The 16,896-nt window shown below is 32.5% G+C and overlaps 1 protein-coding gene across 4 annotated transcripts in view; it reads left to right on the top strand.

Moving 5' to 3' along the window:
- The window catches only part of HGF (hepatocyte growth factor), a 79,475-nt gene extending 63,055 nt beyond the window's left edge, over positions 1–16,420 (top strand). For 3 of the 4 annotated variants that reach the window (XM_047850166.1, XM_047850167.1, XM_047850170.1), the window contains 6 exons: positions 229–325; positions 3,104–3,178; positions 4,029–4,175; positions 4,688–4,794; positions 4,915–5,060; positions 12,656–16,420. In XM_047850166.1, the coding sequence (XP_047706122.1) occupies positions 229–325; positions 3,104–3,178; positions 4,029–4,175; positions 4,688–4,794; positions 4,915–5,060; positions 12,656–12,832 (749 nt within the window). In that variant the 3' untranslated portion in view covers positions 12,833–16,420. Of the gene's footprint in view, positions 1–228; positions 326–3,103; positions 3,179–4,028; positions 4,176–4,687; positions 4,795–4,914; positions 5,061–9,414; positions 9,474–12,655 lie in introns of those variants that run through there. The other variant, XM_047850169.1, reaches the window with a different exon arrangement.
- The last annotated feature ends 476 nt before the right edge of the window (positions 16,421–16,896 follow it).

Here is a 16,896-nt window from a genome sequence, read left to right as displayed (position 1 = left end):
TGAGTTAATTCATTTTTTTATGTTACTTGCCTACTTAGATGAACATAGCAAACATTTTAGGCCTGTTTTGACACTATAGTCATAATACTTACCTTCTTTCCTCCAAATGTTCTTCTGACAAACTTACAGTAGTTACATTTGTTTAAGTACCATGCTTTTAAGCAAACTGAGAGGCACTGATTATTGCAAGATGTTTTGTCAAAATGTTGTCTTTGGTCCTCTTTTTAGATCCCGTAATATCTTGTGCCAAAACAAAACAACTGCGAGTTGTAAATGGAATCCCAACGCGGACAAATGTAGGATGGATGGTTAGTTTGAAATACAGGTAATTATTAATAGACACAAATCACATATATTTGAATTATTTGCAAAGTCATATTCCCAACAGGATGGTTGTACCATCCATATAGGCACCCATATGAGGGGGGCACAAGAGGAGACTGACCAGATTCTGCTTGCCAAATAGCTCCAGATTTTACAATTTGTGCCTTCAGAGACAGTGCCTTTTTAAATGTTCATGGAGGTTCCCTATGTGTTGACATTGTCTCTGATGACAAGTGACACTTCATTAATTTTTAAGAAAACACAACTACACAGAGAACCTACTTATACCTTGGTATCACTGAAGCAGTTATAAAACACATGCAATTAATTCCCTAATCTAGGATATTATGACTTTATTTTCTTTTTTTTTTAATTTTTTTAATGTTTATTTATTTTTGAGACAGAGAGAGACAGAGCATGAACGGGGGAGGATCAGAGAGGGAGACACAATCTGAAACAGGCTCCAGGCTCTGAGCTGTCAGCACAGAGCCCGACGCGGGGCTCAAACTCACGGACCGTGAGATCATGACCTGAGCCGAAGTCGGCCGCTTAACCAACTGAGCCACCCAGGCACCCCATGACTTTATTTTCTAACATGCTTATATGTAATCATATCAGAAACTTTATATTTGTTTTTAATTTCTAAATTTTTTTCATTTGCATTCTAATGAAAATAATAATTTTAAGTTATGGAATAGTCTATCATTGAGAAAAAGATTAGCCAACTATACTAATGTTGGATAGCCTAGCCATTATACTATTCAGCATGGATGAAAAATTCTTGACATGTCTATTTCTCATATCTCATGATATGTTTTCAGTAAAATCATTTTGGACAATATACTCCTACAAAAATTAAAATCACTAGTTATGTTGGAAGAATTAAATATTGAAAATAGAAGCTAGTTGAAATCTGATCTTACAACTTCCTATACATTACATATATTACACCATATGGTAATCTGAATGTTAAAGTACCTTTGTTTTTATCTCTCTTGGAACCTCATTATATAGTCTATCCCAAAATACACTCATTTTAGCCCCATTTCCCCTTGTTTTCAAGACATTCCATGTTTCTCCCTCCAAGCCTTTAGGTTGTTGTTCTCACTACATGTTGTATCTTTCTTCCTCTATTTTATGTCTGGAAAATACTTCTCATTCTTCAAATACCAACTCAAATATCTCCTCTTTTTGAAGACCCTCTATGTTCCTTTACCTCTAACTTTCTAGTAGAGGTAGAAAGTACATCTTTTGCTACAATTAAATCAGGGATATTGAAGTAGAATAAAGACAACTTGAAACTGAAGTTCTTTTATGAATAAACTAATTCTTAGCAAGCATGGCATTCATAAATTTGATATAAATATAAATCAGACTCTAGATACTGGGTAGAAGATGGCCTAAAGTTTTCTTTTAATATGCCCTTTTGCAGAGAGTAAGCCACCAAATTTGACAAATATTTATGTCAATAATTGTGGTGTTGCTGTCCTAGGCATGTAGTACTGAAACAGAATTGTGAAACTCACCAGAATATTCGAGCTGACTATGAAATATAAAGATTTAATGAAGACTGTCAATTTTGGGGAGAGACTGTTTCATTTTCTTTATCATAAATTTGTTCTAATATTCCACATATATGAATTAATTACTGATTCTTGCAAATCTCATAACTCCAGAAAAAAAAGAGGCATATACTTCTAAATTTATTACTGACCATGGGAGGATGTATAAGAATAGTCCTTTGGAAGTCTCCAACCTTAGAGGAGCAGGTGAAACTCTTTTCCATCAGATCATAGTATTATAAACTTTTAGAAAAAAAATATTTTTTTTCTTTTAAATCCAAGACCTCAGTAAAAACAGCTGTTTAGTTATTCTTCCAAAACACATACTGAGAGGAATAGAAATTAAAACTCGATATACACTCTTAGCCTCCTCTGTGGTACTGGCCATAAATAATTGTGGTCTTAGTCTGGGAACCTTCTTCTATTACCCTCTGAAGCATTGAACATCTGTACTCTTTGGAAATGTAAACTGGGAAAAGTTGTGTTTTTTTCCATTTCTCTGCCAAAAAATAATGCATTTACAGATTTAGGATATCATCAAGTAAATGTGCTAGTATTTTTATTCCCTACAAATATTTAATAATTTCTTTGATGATTTGTCTTATAAAATTGTTTTAATTTTATAAGTGAAATTTATACTGCTTGCTTTAAGCTCAGCAAATTTACTCAAACTCCACTATATTCAAAGTTAACATTTCAAAAATAAATAATGGTAATGAAAGAAGGGAAATAATGTCCAAATATATATTGCCGCCATCAGATAGTTTTTAGGGTTTAAGTAAAAACTCAGGGTTGCATTTTTATAATCAGACATTGAATTTAAATAGGTCTACATTGTTTTTGTTGTTCTTTTGTGATTTTTGTTCATGCTAAATATTCTGTATTTGTAGTACATACTTGCTCTCACAAGGATAGATACACACACATGTGAATATGTGTGGTGGGAATGGATCTCAGTGTGTAATGATAGGGCTCATTACTCAAAAATAAAAATGATTTCGTATTTGTTATCACATGAGGAAAAAAATGCTAATGCTTCTATCATCAAATATCATCCTTCCAGTAAAAGAGTTATTCATTTTATTCTCGCTGAGCTAATTTCTATACTTTCCTCTCAAATGCATTTATTTTTAACAATGGAGCCATAGGTTTTGCATTAATTGGCAGGCACCCTTTCTGCACAGATGTTACTTGTTTCTCTTTCCTCTTTCTCATAGAAATAAACATATCTGTGGAGGATCATTGATAAAGGAAAGTTGGATTCTTACCGCAAGACAATGTTTCCCTTCTCGGTAAAGTGTTTCTGAAACCAATATTTGTTTTGAGCCTTCAAAAATATGTAGGGTTTCCATTTAGCTTTTAGGCTTAAAATGTGTATTCATTTAACAGATTCACCAACAAGTGTTGAACAAATTATGTACTTTCTGTTTTTAGATTTAGCTTGCAAAACTTACTTTGACTTAATTGATATTTATGTACTGGGTACTACTTCTGTTCACTTCTTTCTACAATTGGCATGACTCTCATTTGGGAGAGAATTTTGCTAGAATTATGTAAATAATCTTTCCCCCCACCTCCTACTTGCACTCTGTATTTCCAGATAGAAATCCTTTTCTTAGTTACCAGCAAATTTCTCTCAATTCTCACTTCTCCTTTCTTATGTAGATCCAGGCTCAGAAGCATCCTGGGATTAATTTTTAATGAGAATTAGCCTAAGGAAAAGTTAAGGAGGCAGCATTTGTAAACTTACTTCCTGATTCTCATCAAAGTCACTTTGATTTTGTTGGTATAAATTCTCAATCCCCATTAATAAACCAAACATATACAAAGCTAAGAAGGAAAATCTGCAGAAAATTATACTTCATGTGATGTGCTTCACCTGAGAATTTTTCACGTGTGGCTAAAAGAGTTTTTTTCTTAAATAGCCATTTAGAATTTGAGCAGTTTGAAGGGTCTTTCTCCTTATGTGTGCTTGCAACACTCAGAATCTCTCATAATGAATGTGTTGCTCTTTATTATACTTTGATTCAAATTTTAAATTTAGGTTATGTATCTGCCCTATTTATAAGCTAAAATGATCATATGTCTGAATAATACTACCCAATTTAAAATTGTATTTTACATTTTAATTTTTTTACTTAGAAACAAAGACTTGAAAGATTACGAAGCTTGGCTTGGGATTCATGATGTCCACGGAAGAGGAGATGAGAAACGCAAACAGGTTCTAAATGTGTCCCAGCTGGTATATGGGCCTGAAGGGTCAGATCTGGTATTACTGAAGCTTGCTAGGTTAGTTGCTTGAGAAGGTTTTGTATTTTTAACCCACACTGGAATTATTGAAGCTTTTTCTTTAGCCATGTGGCTATTCTCTCTCTTTCACGTAAATTTACTATAAAAGCATATGTCACATGTCATATGTGTTTGTGTGTGTGTGTGTGTGTGTGTGTGTACAAAGAGACAAAGGCATCTTAAAAATTCTCAAAATTAATAAATGAAGTTTGACCAAGTCTGAATAACCTGCTGTAAAACCAAAGCTTAGGGAGTAATCATTTGGTAACTTTAATAGGTAAAATAATGTTTAAAAAATACAGCGACCACTTAGCAAGTAAATGATTCATTTCTCTGCTACCTACCCCCACCTCTACTACCTACATTGGATTAGACATTCCCTTTTTCTTTTTTAAGAAACAAGACTGTTTATTCTCTCTTAATCTCATATTAAAAATTAACACCAAATTTCAATGTGTTAATTTTGTGTTGATTCAATCAAGGGTATTTATCATTATATTTTCCATTTTCAGGCCTGCTGTCCTGGATGATTTTGTTAGTACAATTGATTTACCTAATTATGGATGCACCATTCCTGAAAAAACCACTTGCAGTGTTTATGGCTGGGGTTATACTGGATGTAAGCTATTTTTAAAAGATAAGGCAATATCATATGTTTTTATGTAAAACAATTCTATTTGTTTCCTTTTTCTCACCTTACCTTGTGCTCATTAACTGTGCATGTTTTACACCATTCTAGCAATCAACTCTGATGGTCTATTACGAGTAGCACATCTCTATATTATGGGGAATGAGAAATGCAGCCAATACCATCAAGGGAAGGTGACTCTGAATGAGTCTGAAATATGTGCAGGTGCCGAAAATATTGTGTCAGGACCATGTGAGGTAAAAGGTTTTTTTTGTTTGTTTTTGTTTTTGTTTTTTTAAGTAAACAGTATGTAATAAATGTCATAGTTTCTCATGTTTGTTTTTTGTTTCTTTTTTGTCTCTTTGGTATCGTAGTCCATTTTTCTCAAATAAAAACCCCTGTATACCAGTTTGTCTAAGAGACAGAAATTGGGAAAAATAACCTTTCATTATTCTTCTACACTTACTTTAAACTGTAAGAAAATCCATGTTTCATTATCAGCAAGCTATGATGACATTTGCCTCTCAAAACAAAAAACAAATACAATAAAATAATGCAGCCAGAACTCTAATGGACAGCTGTTCAAATTAAAAGTATTCAATACACAGTTTGATACAATAGTTTGCATTTTTCTAATGTTTTTCTAAAGTTATCTGATCTTCCCAAATTCTCCCTAAATGAACCCCATTAGTAATTTTGTTAGCAGATACAGGCCTGGTTTTAAATTTTTAAATGTGTTTTTGGTTAAGCCAGTGTGCGCGCATGCGTGTGCGTGTGTGTGTGCGTGCGTGTGTGTGTGTGTAAACAAATTCTATTTTAAAAAACCAAAAGGTCAAAGTTTGTGGCTTCAAGAGCTGGGACATTTTCATTTGTTAGGCAACTGTTCTTTCAACTTGGCAGTTTTCCTATCCCTATTTTACATAGACAAGCTGTTAAACCATTATTTTACATGTATTTTTTTTACATTTTGTTTTTAATTTATTTTTATGCAAATTTTGTACTTTTAAAATTGTTTCTGAAACTGAGAATATTTTTTTATATTTTTATTAAAAAATTTAATTCCAGGGTGGTTAACATGCAGTGTTCATTAGTTTTGGGTGTACAATATAGTGATTCAACAATTCTATATGTTACTCAGTGCTCATCATTATAAGGGTATTTAATTCTTTACACCAATTCCACCCACTCCCCCACCCACCTCCCCTCTGATAACCACAGTGTGTTCTCTGTAGTTAACGTTCTGTTTTTGGTTTGCCTGTTTTTCTTTGTTTTGTTTCTTAAATTCCACACATGAGTGAAATCACATGGTATTTATCTTTCTCTTACTAACTTATTTCACTTAGCATTATACTGTCTAGATTCATCCATGTTGCTGCAAATGGCAATATTTCATTCTTTTTTTATGACTGAGTAATATTCCTGCGTGTTTGTATGCACGTGTGTATATATGTATATGTGTATACATATGTATATATACATATATATGTATATGTGTGTATATATGTATATATATATAGATATATATATCACATCTTTATCCATTCATCTGTTTTTGGGCCCTTAATACTGCTTCCATAATTCAGCTATTATAAATAATGATGCAATAAATGTAGGGCTGAACATACCTTTTTTAGTTAGTGTTTCAATATTTCTTGGGTAAATATCCAGTAGTAGAATTACTGGATCATACAGTAGTGCTATTTTTAATTTTTTGAGGAACCTACATACTGTCTTCCACTGTGGCTGCACTAGTTTGCTTTCACCACCAACAGTGCTAGAGGGTTCCTTGTTTTTCCACATCCTGGCCAACACTTGTTATTTCTATTGTTTTTGATTTTAGCCATTCTGGCAGGTGATGTCTCATGGTTTTGATTTGCATTTTATTTCCCTATTGATGAGTGAAGTTAAGCATCTTTTCATGTATCTGTTGGCCATCTGTATATTCTGGAGAAATGTCTGTTCACATCTTCTGCCCATTTTTCAATTGGATTACTTGGTTTTGGGGTGTTGATTTGGTATAAATTCTTTCTATATTTTGGATACCAACTTCATCAGATAAGTCATTTGCAAATATCTTCTCCCATTCATTAGGTAGCCTGTTAGTTTTGTTGACTGTTTCCTTTGCTGTGCAGAAGCTTTTTATTTTGATGATTGATATAGTCCTGGTAATTTATTTTTGCTTTTATTTCCCTTGCCACAGGATACACATATCTAGAAAAATGTTGCTATGGATGATTTTAGAGAAATTACTTCTTGTGCTCTCTTCTAGGATTTTTGTGGTTTCAGGTCTCACATTTATTTCTTAATCCATTTTGGATTTATTTTTGTGTATGGTTAAAGAAAGTGTTCCAGTTTTATTCTTTTGCATGTAGCTGTCCAATTCTCCCAACCCATCTGTTGAAGAGATTGTCTTTTTCCTATTGCACATTCTTTCCTCCTCAGTTGCAGATTAATTGACCATATAATGTTGGGTTTATTTCTGGGATCTCTGTTCTGTTGCATTGATCTATGAGTCTATCTTTTGTAAGTACCATACTATTTTGATTACAACAGCTTTGTAGTATATCTTGAAATCTAGGATTGTGATACCTCCAGTTTTGTTCTTCTATTTCAAGATTATATTGGTTATTCATGGTCTTTTCTAGATTGTTTTTTCTACTTCTGTGAAAAATGCTGTTGGTGTATTGATAGGGATTGCATTAAATCTGTAGATTTCTCTGTATAGTATGGACATTTTAACAATATTTGCTCTCCCAGTCTATAAACATGAAATATCCTTCCATTTCTTTGTGTCATTGATAATTTCTTTCATCAGTGCTATAGTTTACAAAGAAAAGGCCTTTCACCATCTTTGTTAAGTTTATACTTAACAAAGTATACTTTATTTCATTACTTTTTGTGCAATTGTAAATGGGATTGTTTTCTCAATTTCTTTTTTCCTGCTACTTCATTATTAGTGTATGGAAATGCAACAGATTTCTATACATTGATTTTGTATTCTGTGGCCTTACTGAATTTATTTATCAATTCTAGTAGGTTTTTGGTGGAGTCTTTAGGGTTTTCTATATAGCGTATCATGTCATCTGCAAATAGTGAAAGTTTGACTTCTTCCTTGACAATTTGGATGCCTTTTATTTCTTTTTGTTGTCTGATTTCTGTGACTAGGATTTCCAACAGTATGTTAAATAACAGTGGTGAAAGTGGACATCCCTGTCTTCTTCCTGATAATGGAGGAAAATCTCTCAATTTTTCCATATTGGTGATGAAATTAGCTGTGGGTTTTTCATAGATGGCCTTTATTATGTTGAGGTATGTTCCCTCTAAACTTACTTTGCTGAGGGTTTTTATCATGAATGGATGTTGTACTTCGTCAAATGCTTTTTCTGCATCTATTGAAATGATCTTATGGTTTTTATCCTTTCTCCTGCTCATGTCATGCATTACATTGTTTGATTTGCAAATATTGAACCACCTTGTATCCCAGGAATGAATCTCACTTGGTCATGGTGAATGGTTTTTTTAAATCATTAATTGTTGTATTTGGTTTGCTAATATTTTGTTGAGGATTTCTGCATCTATGTTCATCAGAGATATCGGCCTGTAGTTCTCTTTTATGCAGTGTCTTCATCTGCTTTTGCTATCAGGGTAATGCTATCTTCGTAGAATGAATTTGGAAGCTTCCCTTCCTCTTCTATCTTTTTGGAATGGTTTGAGAATAGGTATTAACTCTTCTTTAAATGTTTATGTAGAATTCACCTGTGAAGATGTCTGGTCCTGGACTTTTGTTTGTTGGGAGTGTTTTTTTTTTTAATTACTGATTTAATTTCACTGCTTGTAGTTATTATGTTCAAATTTTCTATTTCTTCCTGATTCAGTTTTGGGAGGTTATACATTACTAGGAATTTATTCTAGGTTGTCCAATTTGTTGGCATGTAATTTTTCATAACATTCTCTTATAATCCTTTGTGTTTCTGTAGTATCTGTTTCTATTTCTCCTCTTTCATTTCTGATTTTATTTAAGCTCTTTCTCTGTGATGAGTCTAAAGGTTTATTAATTTTGTTGATCTTTAAAAAAAAAACAGATCCTAGTTTCATTGATCTGCTCTTTTTTTTTTTAGTTTCTATTTTGTTTATTTCTGCTCTAATCTTTAATATTTCCTTCTTTTTGCTGGGTTTGGGTTTTGTTTGTTTTTGTTTTTCTAGCTCTTTTTTTAGGTTTATGGGTAGGTTGCTTATTTGAGATTTTTCTTTTTTCTTGAGGTAGGCTTGTATTGTGATAAATTTCCCTTCTAGAACAGTTTTTGCTGCCTTCCAAAGACTTTGGATTGTTGTGTTTTCATTTTTATTTGTCCATATGTATTTTTTATTTACTCTCTGATTTCTTAGTTGATACATTCATTGTTTTAGTAGCACGTTATTTAACCTACATGTATTTGTGATCTTTTCAGATTTTTTCTTGTGGTTGATTTCTAGTTTTATAACATTGTGGTTGGAAAGATGCATGATACAACTTCAATCTCTTTGAATTTGTTGATACTTATTGCCTTATATGTGATCTATTTTGGACAATGTGCAGTGCAAGTGAAAAGAATGTGTATTCTGCTGTTTTAGGATGGAATGTTCTGAATGTATCTGTTAAATCCTTCTGGCCAATGTGTCATACAAAGCCACTCTTTCATTGTTGATTTTCTGTTTGGATGATCTACCCATTGATGTAAGTGGGGTCTTAAAGTTCCCTACTATCATTGTATTACTATCAATTATTCCCTTCCTGTTTGTTATTAGTTGCTTTATACATTAGGGGGCCTCCATGTTGGGTGCATACATATTTACAATTGTATATCTTCTTGTTGAATTGTTCCCTTTATGATTATATAGTGTCCTTCTTTGTCTCTTGTTACAGTCTTTGTTTCAAAGTCTATTTTGTCTGATATAAATATTGCTAACCCAGCTTTTTTTTTTTACTTCTATTTGCATGATAAATGCTTTTCTATCCCTACACTTCCAATCTACATAGGTCTTTAGGTCTGAATGAGTCTCTTGTAGGCAGCATATACATGGATCTTGCTTTTTTATCCATTATGTCTTGTTTTTTTAATATTTTTAAATTTTATTTATGTATTTGGAGAGATATCGAGACAGTGCAAATTGGGGAGGGGCATAGAGAGAGGGAGAGAGAGAATCCCAGGAATATGCCACATGGCAGTGTACATAGCACAGATCATGAACACAGATATCACGAAACTGTGATGTCATGACCGGAGCCAAAACCAAGAGTCAGGAGCTTAACCCCCTAAGCCACCCAGGTGCCCCACCACCCTGTGTCCTTTGACTGGCATGTTTATGTATTTTGAATATAAGAGACATACTCTCCAAGCCTAGGAGCTATGGAGTTGTGGAATACTATATGCGGTAAGGCATGGGATAAGTTCAATCAATAATGAAGTATCTCTTGACATGTAGGAAAATACTCTAAATATGGAGCATAAATATGTATTGACATACATGTGTTATATATATTGCTTTAATATTATGTTCCTGAAAAGAAAATATTTACTAAGTTGAAGAGTTTTAAAAACTGCTTTAAAATGATATTGTCAGAAATAGATTATGTGTTTATAACCACTTTCAAATTTGGTGTTTTTCCAGTAAATCAGTATTACTGTGTCCATTATTATAATAGAAATCCTACTAGGAGAAAGATCTATTTATTTATTTATTTATTTATTTATTTATTTACTTACTTACTTACTTACACTAAGTAAAAACAAAGTTTTGAGCTCAGTCCAATCTTCATGACCATTTAAGAAGCTATGCACTTCTCCTGCCCTACTGCCATTACTCAAAATGTTTCGCAACTGCTTATCAGGAACAGCCTGTAATCTGATTTATCATCTCTATATTCTAAGATTCCTAACTTTATCACTGAATTGAATTATTCATTACACTATCATATATGTATTTTATCCATATTTTAAACAATTTTTTAAATGTTTATTTATTTTTGGTAGACAGAGAGAGAGAGAGTGTAAGCAGGGGAGGGGCAGAGAGAGAGGGAGACACAGAGAAGCAGGCTCCAGGCTCCAAGCTGTCAGCACAGAGCTCGATGCAGGGCTCGAATCTACAAAGCACAGTATCATGACCTGGGCCAAAGTCGGACACTTAATCAACTGAGCCAACCAGGTGCCCCTATTTTTTATCCATATTGACAAGACAATTTTAAATTGATTCTGCCATGTCTCAAAAATGTATTTATCCTCTAGAATGTTTTTTTTAATATGACTTATATTTAAAACAAGGTAATATAATCCCTGAAGCCACTGAAATCTAAACAGTTGAAGAAAATCTCCCAAATGTTTGTATAATAGCAATGGAATCACATTTAGTGAAAGTCTTCCAAAGTGAATTGCTTTGAAGAGTTTGTATCAGTAATCAATGGTAAAACTTCAGATTTATTAAGTCATGTGGCATAGCTTATATGAAATCTCTTAGACTAACGTATTTCCCTTGCTGTTTTATCACCAGCTTCGCCCCTACCTTGATTTCCCCCATCATATAATGCTGATAGCTCTCTTTCTTACACCTGTATTTTCAAAACTAAATTTGCAGTAGTCTAGTTTTATCTCAGCACATCACTGTTATGGGAAATTTTAGATAGTCCTAAACACTCTTCTTCACACAAGAGGTGGCAAAAGCCAGTCACTACAGTCTTAGGAGGCTACATGGTACATGTAAATGATGCAGCACATTTGTAATGATTATACATAATAACAAGCATAAATATATACATTTTTATAAAAACATAACACAAAAATCAATCTATCAATCTATTCATCTTTCTTCTATCATCTGATGATAAAACAGGGTAAGCACCTATGCTTTAATATAATAGGCATTTCCACAAAAAGACGAAAAGAAAGAGAGAAAGGTCATGAAATCACAGGCTACCTTCCACGAAGGGGAGTATGAAATATAAAAAAATATATATAAATTTAATTACCAACACCAACAGGAAATACAGGAGTATTCTTTCTTTATGCCAAGAAAAGTAATTTCTGAACAGTAAATAAAATTATTTTATCAATTACAATTTATATTTAACTTGTTAAGATAATTCTGGGGACAAGACAGAAGGAAGAAAAACAAAAAGCTTTAGAAATAAAAGAAGATTTAATGCAATTTAATCATATGCATTAATCATAACCTGTATGATTACAGGTGTGGTACAAAAGTACTTGTATTTTTCTAAATTTTCTAAATTTTCTATGTTAAACATATTCTGAACATCAGAAGAAAAGAAAAGTAAATATAAAGTCTACATTCTAAGTAGCTATCAGTGGCTTTGTGTTAACTAGTCCGCATTCAACAAAGACAAAACCCACTTTAGAAGATGAGTGAAGGGGCACCTTAGGGGCTCAGTCGGTTAGCATCCAACCCTTGGTTTTGGCCTCTCACCTACTGTGCTGTCAGCACGGAGCAAGCTTGGGATTCTCCCTCTCTCACCCTCTCTCTCTCTGCCCCTCCCCTGCTTGCTCTCTCTCTTAAAATAAATAAACATAAAGAAAGATGAGTGAATATTTTGTATAAGACAAGTCATTCTTAAATGGATACTACACACAATAGAACACGATAGAGAACTTTTGTACTTCTCTCAGTTTTATGTGACTAATTCTGTAGAAATACAACCAAAGGTCTAGAACATCTATTTCCGTCTTCATAGCTGCAGTTATTCTTTTTGTATAGATGTGCATATTTGAGATATCAATATATATAGAAAAATATTAATGAATTACTAATTTTTGTTTGTAAAATAATACTTTTTTGTTGTTATTGTTGCATGTCTTCTTCCTAGGGAGATTATGGTGGCCCACTTGTTTGTGAACAACATAAAATGAGAATGGTCCTTGGTGTCATTGTTCCTGGTCGTGGATGTGCCATTCCAAATCGTCCTGGCATTTTTGTCCGAGTAGCATATTATGCAAAATGGATACACAAAATTATATTAACATATAAGATACCACAGTCATAGCTGATGTAACTGTGTTTGAGGCTTGCATCAGTACAATTCCCTTTTACATGAAGATTTCGGAGAACATGGAATTAAAATGTCACTGAAAACAATCCTGAGACAACTACTTGAGTGTCATGTTTGTTAAGATACTCATGAATATTTATGGGTGTTTTCTGTCGTTTCGTTTGTCAGTGTTTTTTTGTAAATGTTGAAGTGAATTAAGGTACATGCAAGTGTAGTAACATATCTCCTGAAGATACTTGAATGGATTAAAAACTGCAAAGGTATAATTGCTGGATGATAAAAGATTTAATGGAAAAGTTCAATTACTCTCTCTACGCTGCTTTCCAAGATTAATTTCTTAATAATGAATAAACCATGAGTTAAACATTATTTTAACCTCACAAAGACAATTTATACCTGTGCCCTTAAACTGTAGCTCTATATTAAATTATATTACCTTTCATACGCAATACACTATATTTCATTCATTCCTCCTCACTGTGTATCTTGTAATACTGGTACACATACTTTTTATGAAATCATGTACCCATATAATCCTACCTGGGTGCACATGTGCATGCACTAGAGTTCAAATCGTGGTATATCTAATGTAGCCTCTAAATATTTTGAGTGCTTACCTATATAGTTTGTCCTTAAGAGGAAACTATAAATGTCTAAAGACCAGTAGAAAATTTAAGGAAAGGTGCAAGACAGAAGTGACCAGCTCATTCTCTAGAAATAATCTGCAGATGATTTCTACTGGTTGGCATTTAAGGTGTGGTCATGACCCACAAAGTTAAGTAATGCCTAATCTAGGTGTTTAAACATATTTATCATCCTAGTCATTGTGTAGTTTCTAATTCTTAAAAGGAAGAGGGTAATATGTGTATTAGTATTATTTCTTTCCTTCAAATTTAGGGACACTTATTTATGAAAGATATTTTTAGATCTACTTTCCTAAAATACTTTTTACTAGTCTTAGATAATTGTGTAATTGAAGCTTAAAAATGTTTCGGTCTTTAAAATGTATTTAAGTAGGTTAATTATAAGACTTGCTGGGTGATTGGCTTGTAGTTCGCCTTCTTTGAATTTTTAAAGATTATTTCAGAGGAAAATTTCCATGTATCCCCAAAGATTTGTAAAGAGACTTCCATCAAACTATGCATTACAGTACATATTGAAGAAAAAAATCAGAATACATTTCTTAACCTGGAACTCTTTTAGCCTAATAAAACTTTATTTAAGTAAAGGGGAAAAAATGTAATAGGAAAGGAAATAAACTAGCTTGTCTAAACTCTGAATTCAGTTATATTTTTAAAGGAGAGTTAAATCTGCTGAATGAAAGATTTTTATCAAGGTATCTAAATTTTGTCTTATTTCATTTTACAACTTTGGCATCTTTCTAATGCTATGGGGAATATTCATTTGAATTTTGTATTCTGTCTGATAATACCAGATTATCATGTTTATTATTGTATTTGACACGATTAGCTAAAAAATCATGTATGTGTCAAGAAATGAGATCACAAGGACTAATAGGATAGGCTGTGAATTTTCACAAAACCATCCCGTACAAATTTTAAAATGATTATTTGAATGCTCCCAATCCAGTATCACCATTATCTCTCATGTGTTTTTCTTGAATAATGTCAATTAAGGCCAGAGATCCTAATCATGCTCTAAAAGTTTCATAGGACACTGTTTAATCTTGAGTAAAATGCTCTTAAATTTACTTGAAAACTTAGTCCACAGAGTGTAGGACAGCAAGTCGAGAAATGCCTATCCAAATTGTGCAATAGACACATCTATTGCACAATTTGCATATATATATGTATATATATGTACATGTATATGTACATATGGTCAGATATGTGCTGGTATCAAGAAACAGGGAAAGCAAAGAGACTTCCAAAAAGCTGTCAGTCCACACCATCTTATTTGATTGTATTTTTCTTTCCTTATATGATATATCATTCTAATCCAAACACTAGGAATTTCAAAGGTACATTGTCCAAAAATTATTTTTCAGTTTTTTCTTGCTGAACTGGCAAAATTTTATTCAGTCATATATTAGTGATATTTGTAAAACATTTATGAAATTCTAATACTTTTAAAAACTCATATTTTAAAATATTTCTTATACGACTTTTCTTCCAAATTTCCATGGAACGAGAGATAGGGATTCCCTAGATACAAGATGAAGCTAACTTTGTAGATATTTTGAATTCACTGTTTTCCATTTTCTTAAAGGGTGCAAACATACCACCCATGAAACACCAGACATGGTACACAAAGCAGTTACAGCTTTGGGAAGTTCCCTTTGTAACAGAGGGAGGTCAGCAGAACTGACAATAAAAGCAAGGTGAACAAGATCCATGTTATTTTAGGTGGTAGGACAATGGATAATAATAATGTCATTTTTCTCTGGTGAAAGATACTATTTCCTGGGCATTCTTTTCTTAATAAATGATAAAAAATGAAAAAATCCAAGTTATCCAAAATCCATTGTATTTTGAGTAATGGACAAATGGAGCTTTTAAATTAGAAGTTTTTAATGCTATTTTTGTTTGGGTTGTTTGAATAATGGTTATGTGCAGTTGTCACTGTGGACATTTTCTTATGTCTTCCAGGAATAGTAATGTAAAGTTAAAATATTTGTCATAATGCCTCTGCCGTGCAGAAGGGGTGATAATCCTTTTGTATACTTCCTTAATTTTATTGTAAAATATGTAATAAGTTTTACCTATTTGCTGTGGGCAGGTCCCCAGTAAAATGGTTTATATTGAATCAATTTCTAGTATTAACAGGCTCTTGCTTGCTATCTGAGTGTTTCAAACTGCGGGAAATTTGAGACACTGGAAGGCAAGAAAAATAACAGTAATGGCATGTGATAGCAAAATTGTATTTCACTTATTCCTGTGAATATTTCTTGTTGGTACCAATGGTACTATACAAAGTGAATGTTATAGCCGCAACATTCTCTTGGGGGGTAAAAAAATAGCACTGTCAAGAAATTGTTGTCAGACATTCTGTTGTTGTTGTTGTTGTTGTTGTTGTTTCTAAATATCTTCATTTCATTTTTTTAAAGAAATAAATACTGGTATTGCAATATAGAAATCATGAGATAAGGAATTTTAATAAACTCTCTTGCTAAAAACTTTAAATTGATTAACTAAGGTTCCAAATATAACTACTTTCAATTATATTACATATTGATAGACAAAGTCATTTGGAGAAAAGTCAACTTGAATAAAAAGACATAGTTGTGTGTCAATACCTCTCATAATACAGTATCTTTTAATGTTCAACTGAGTTTTGTAGTAAGAATTTACTAATACAAGAAAAATGTTAACATTTTCTGGTCCCTATAAATCTTGACAGTGTAATTTTAAGTAGGTTCATTTCCATTTGCACAGAAAGTTTCTATCTTTAGGAAACTGAAAAGGGAATACTGTGGATGTTATAACTGTTTGTCTTGGTGTAAATAGGAAATTGATAAGCTGCCTATTGAGTGGTATGGCTGGATGCTTACCCAAAAGGGGACACTGTGGTTATGACTTGTATATAAAGTTCCTGTAGTTAATAAAGTTGCTATTTTTATAACCATGATTATATTATTATTCTTAATAATAATAAAATATTTTATCAAAATGCCTCCTTTTTCTTATTATAATTATACACATGGGCATGTTTGAATCTGTTCTAGGGCTTAGTGCAGAAAACAATGATCTCATTGACAGAAATTACATATACTTTGTTGTAAGAAATCGCAAAACTAAGACAAATAGGCATTAGTTTATTCCAAACTTGTATCCGTGGCATTATCAGTGGTTGTCAGTAAACCATTCATTTCTATGTATTTTGATTTCCTCCACTGTAACATGTAATTATTTAGTCATTTTCATATTTGCTAGAATGGTGCTATGATATAACTTGCTAATATAAGAAAAATATTGTCATGAATGATTACCTAAATTCCTTTATCATATCATTATATATTACAGAAGTAATTGCAAATGATTCAAATAATCAATTTGTACTCTATCTTTAAAATAAGCATTAAATTCACAATAAATGTG

This window comes from Prionailurus viverrinus, chromosome A2, assembly GCF_022837055.1.
Source record: "Prionailurus viverrinus isolate Anna chromosome A2, UM_Priviv_1.0, whole genome shotgun sequence".
NCBI lineage: Eukaryota > Metazoa > Chordata > Mammalia > Carnivora > Felidae > Prionailurus > Prionailurus viverrinus.
This window is presented reverse-complemented; position numbering and strand designations above follow the sequence as displayed.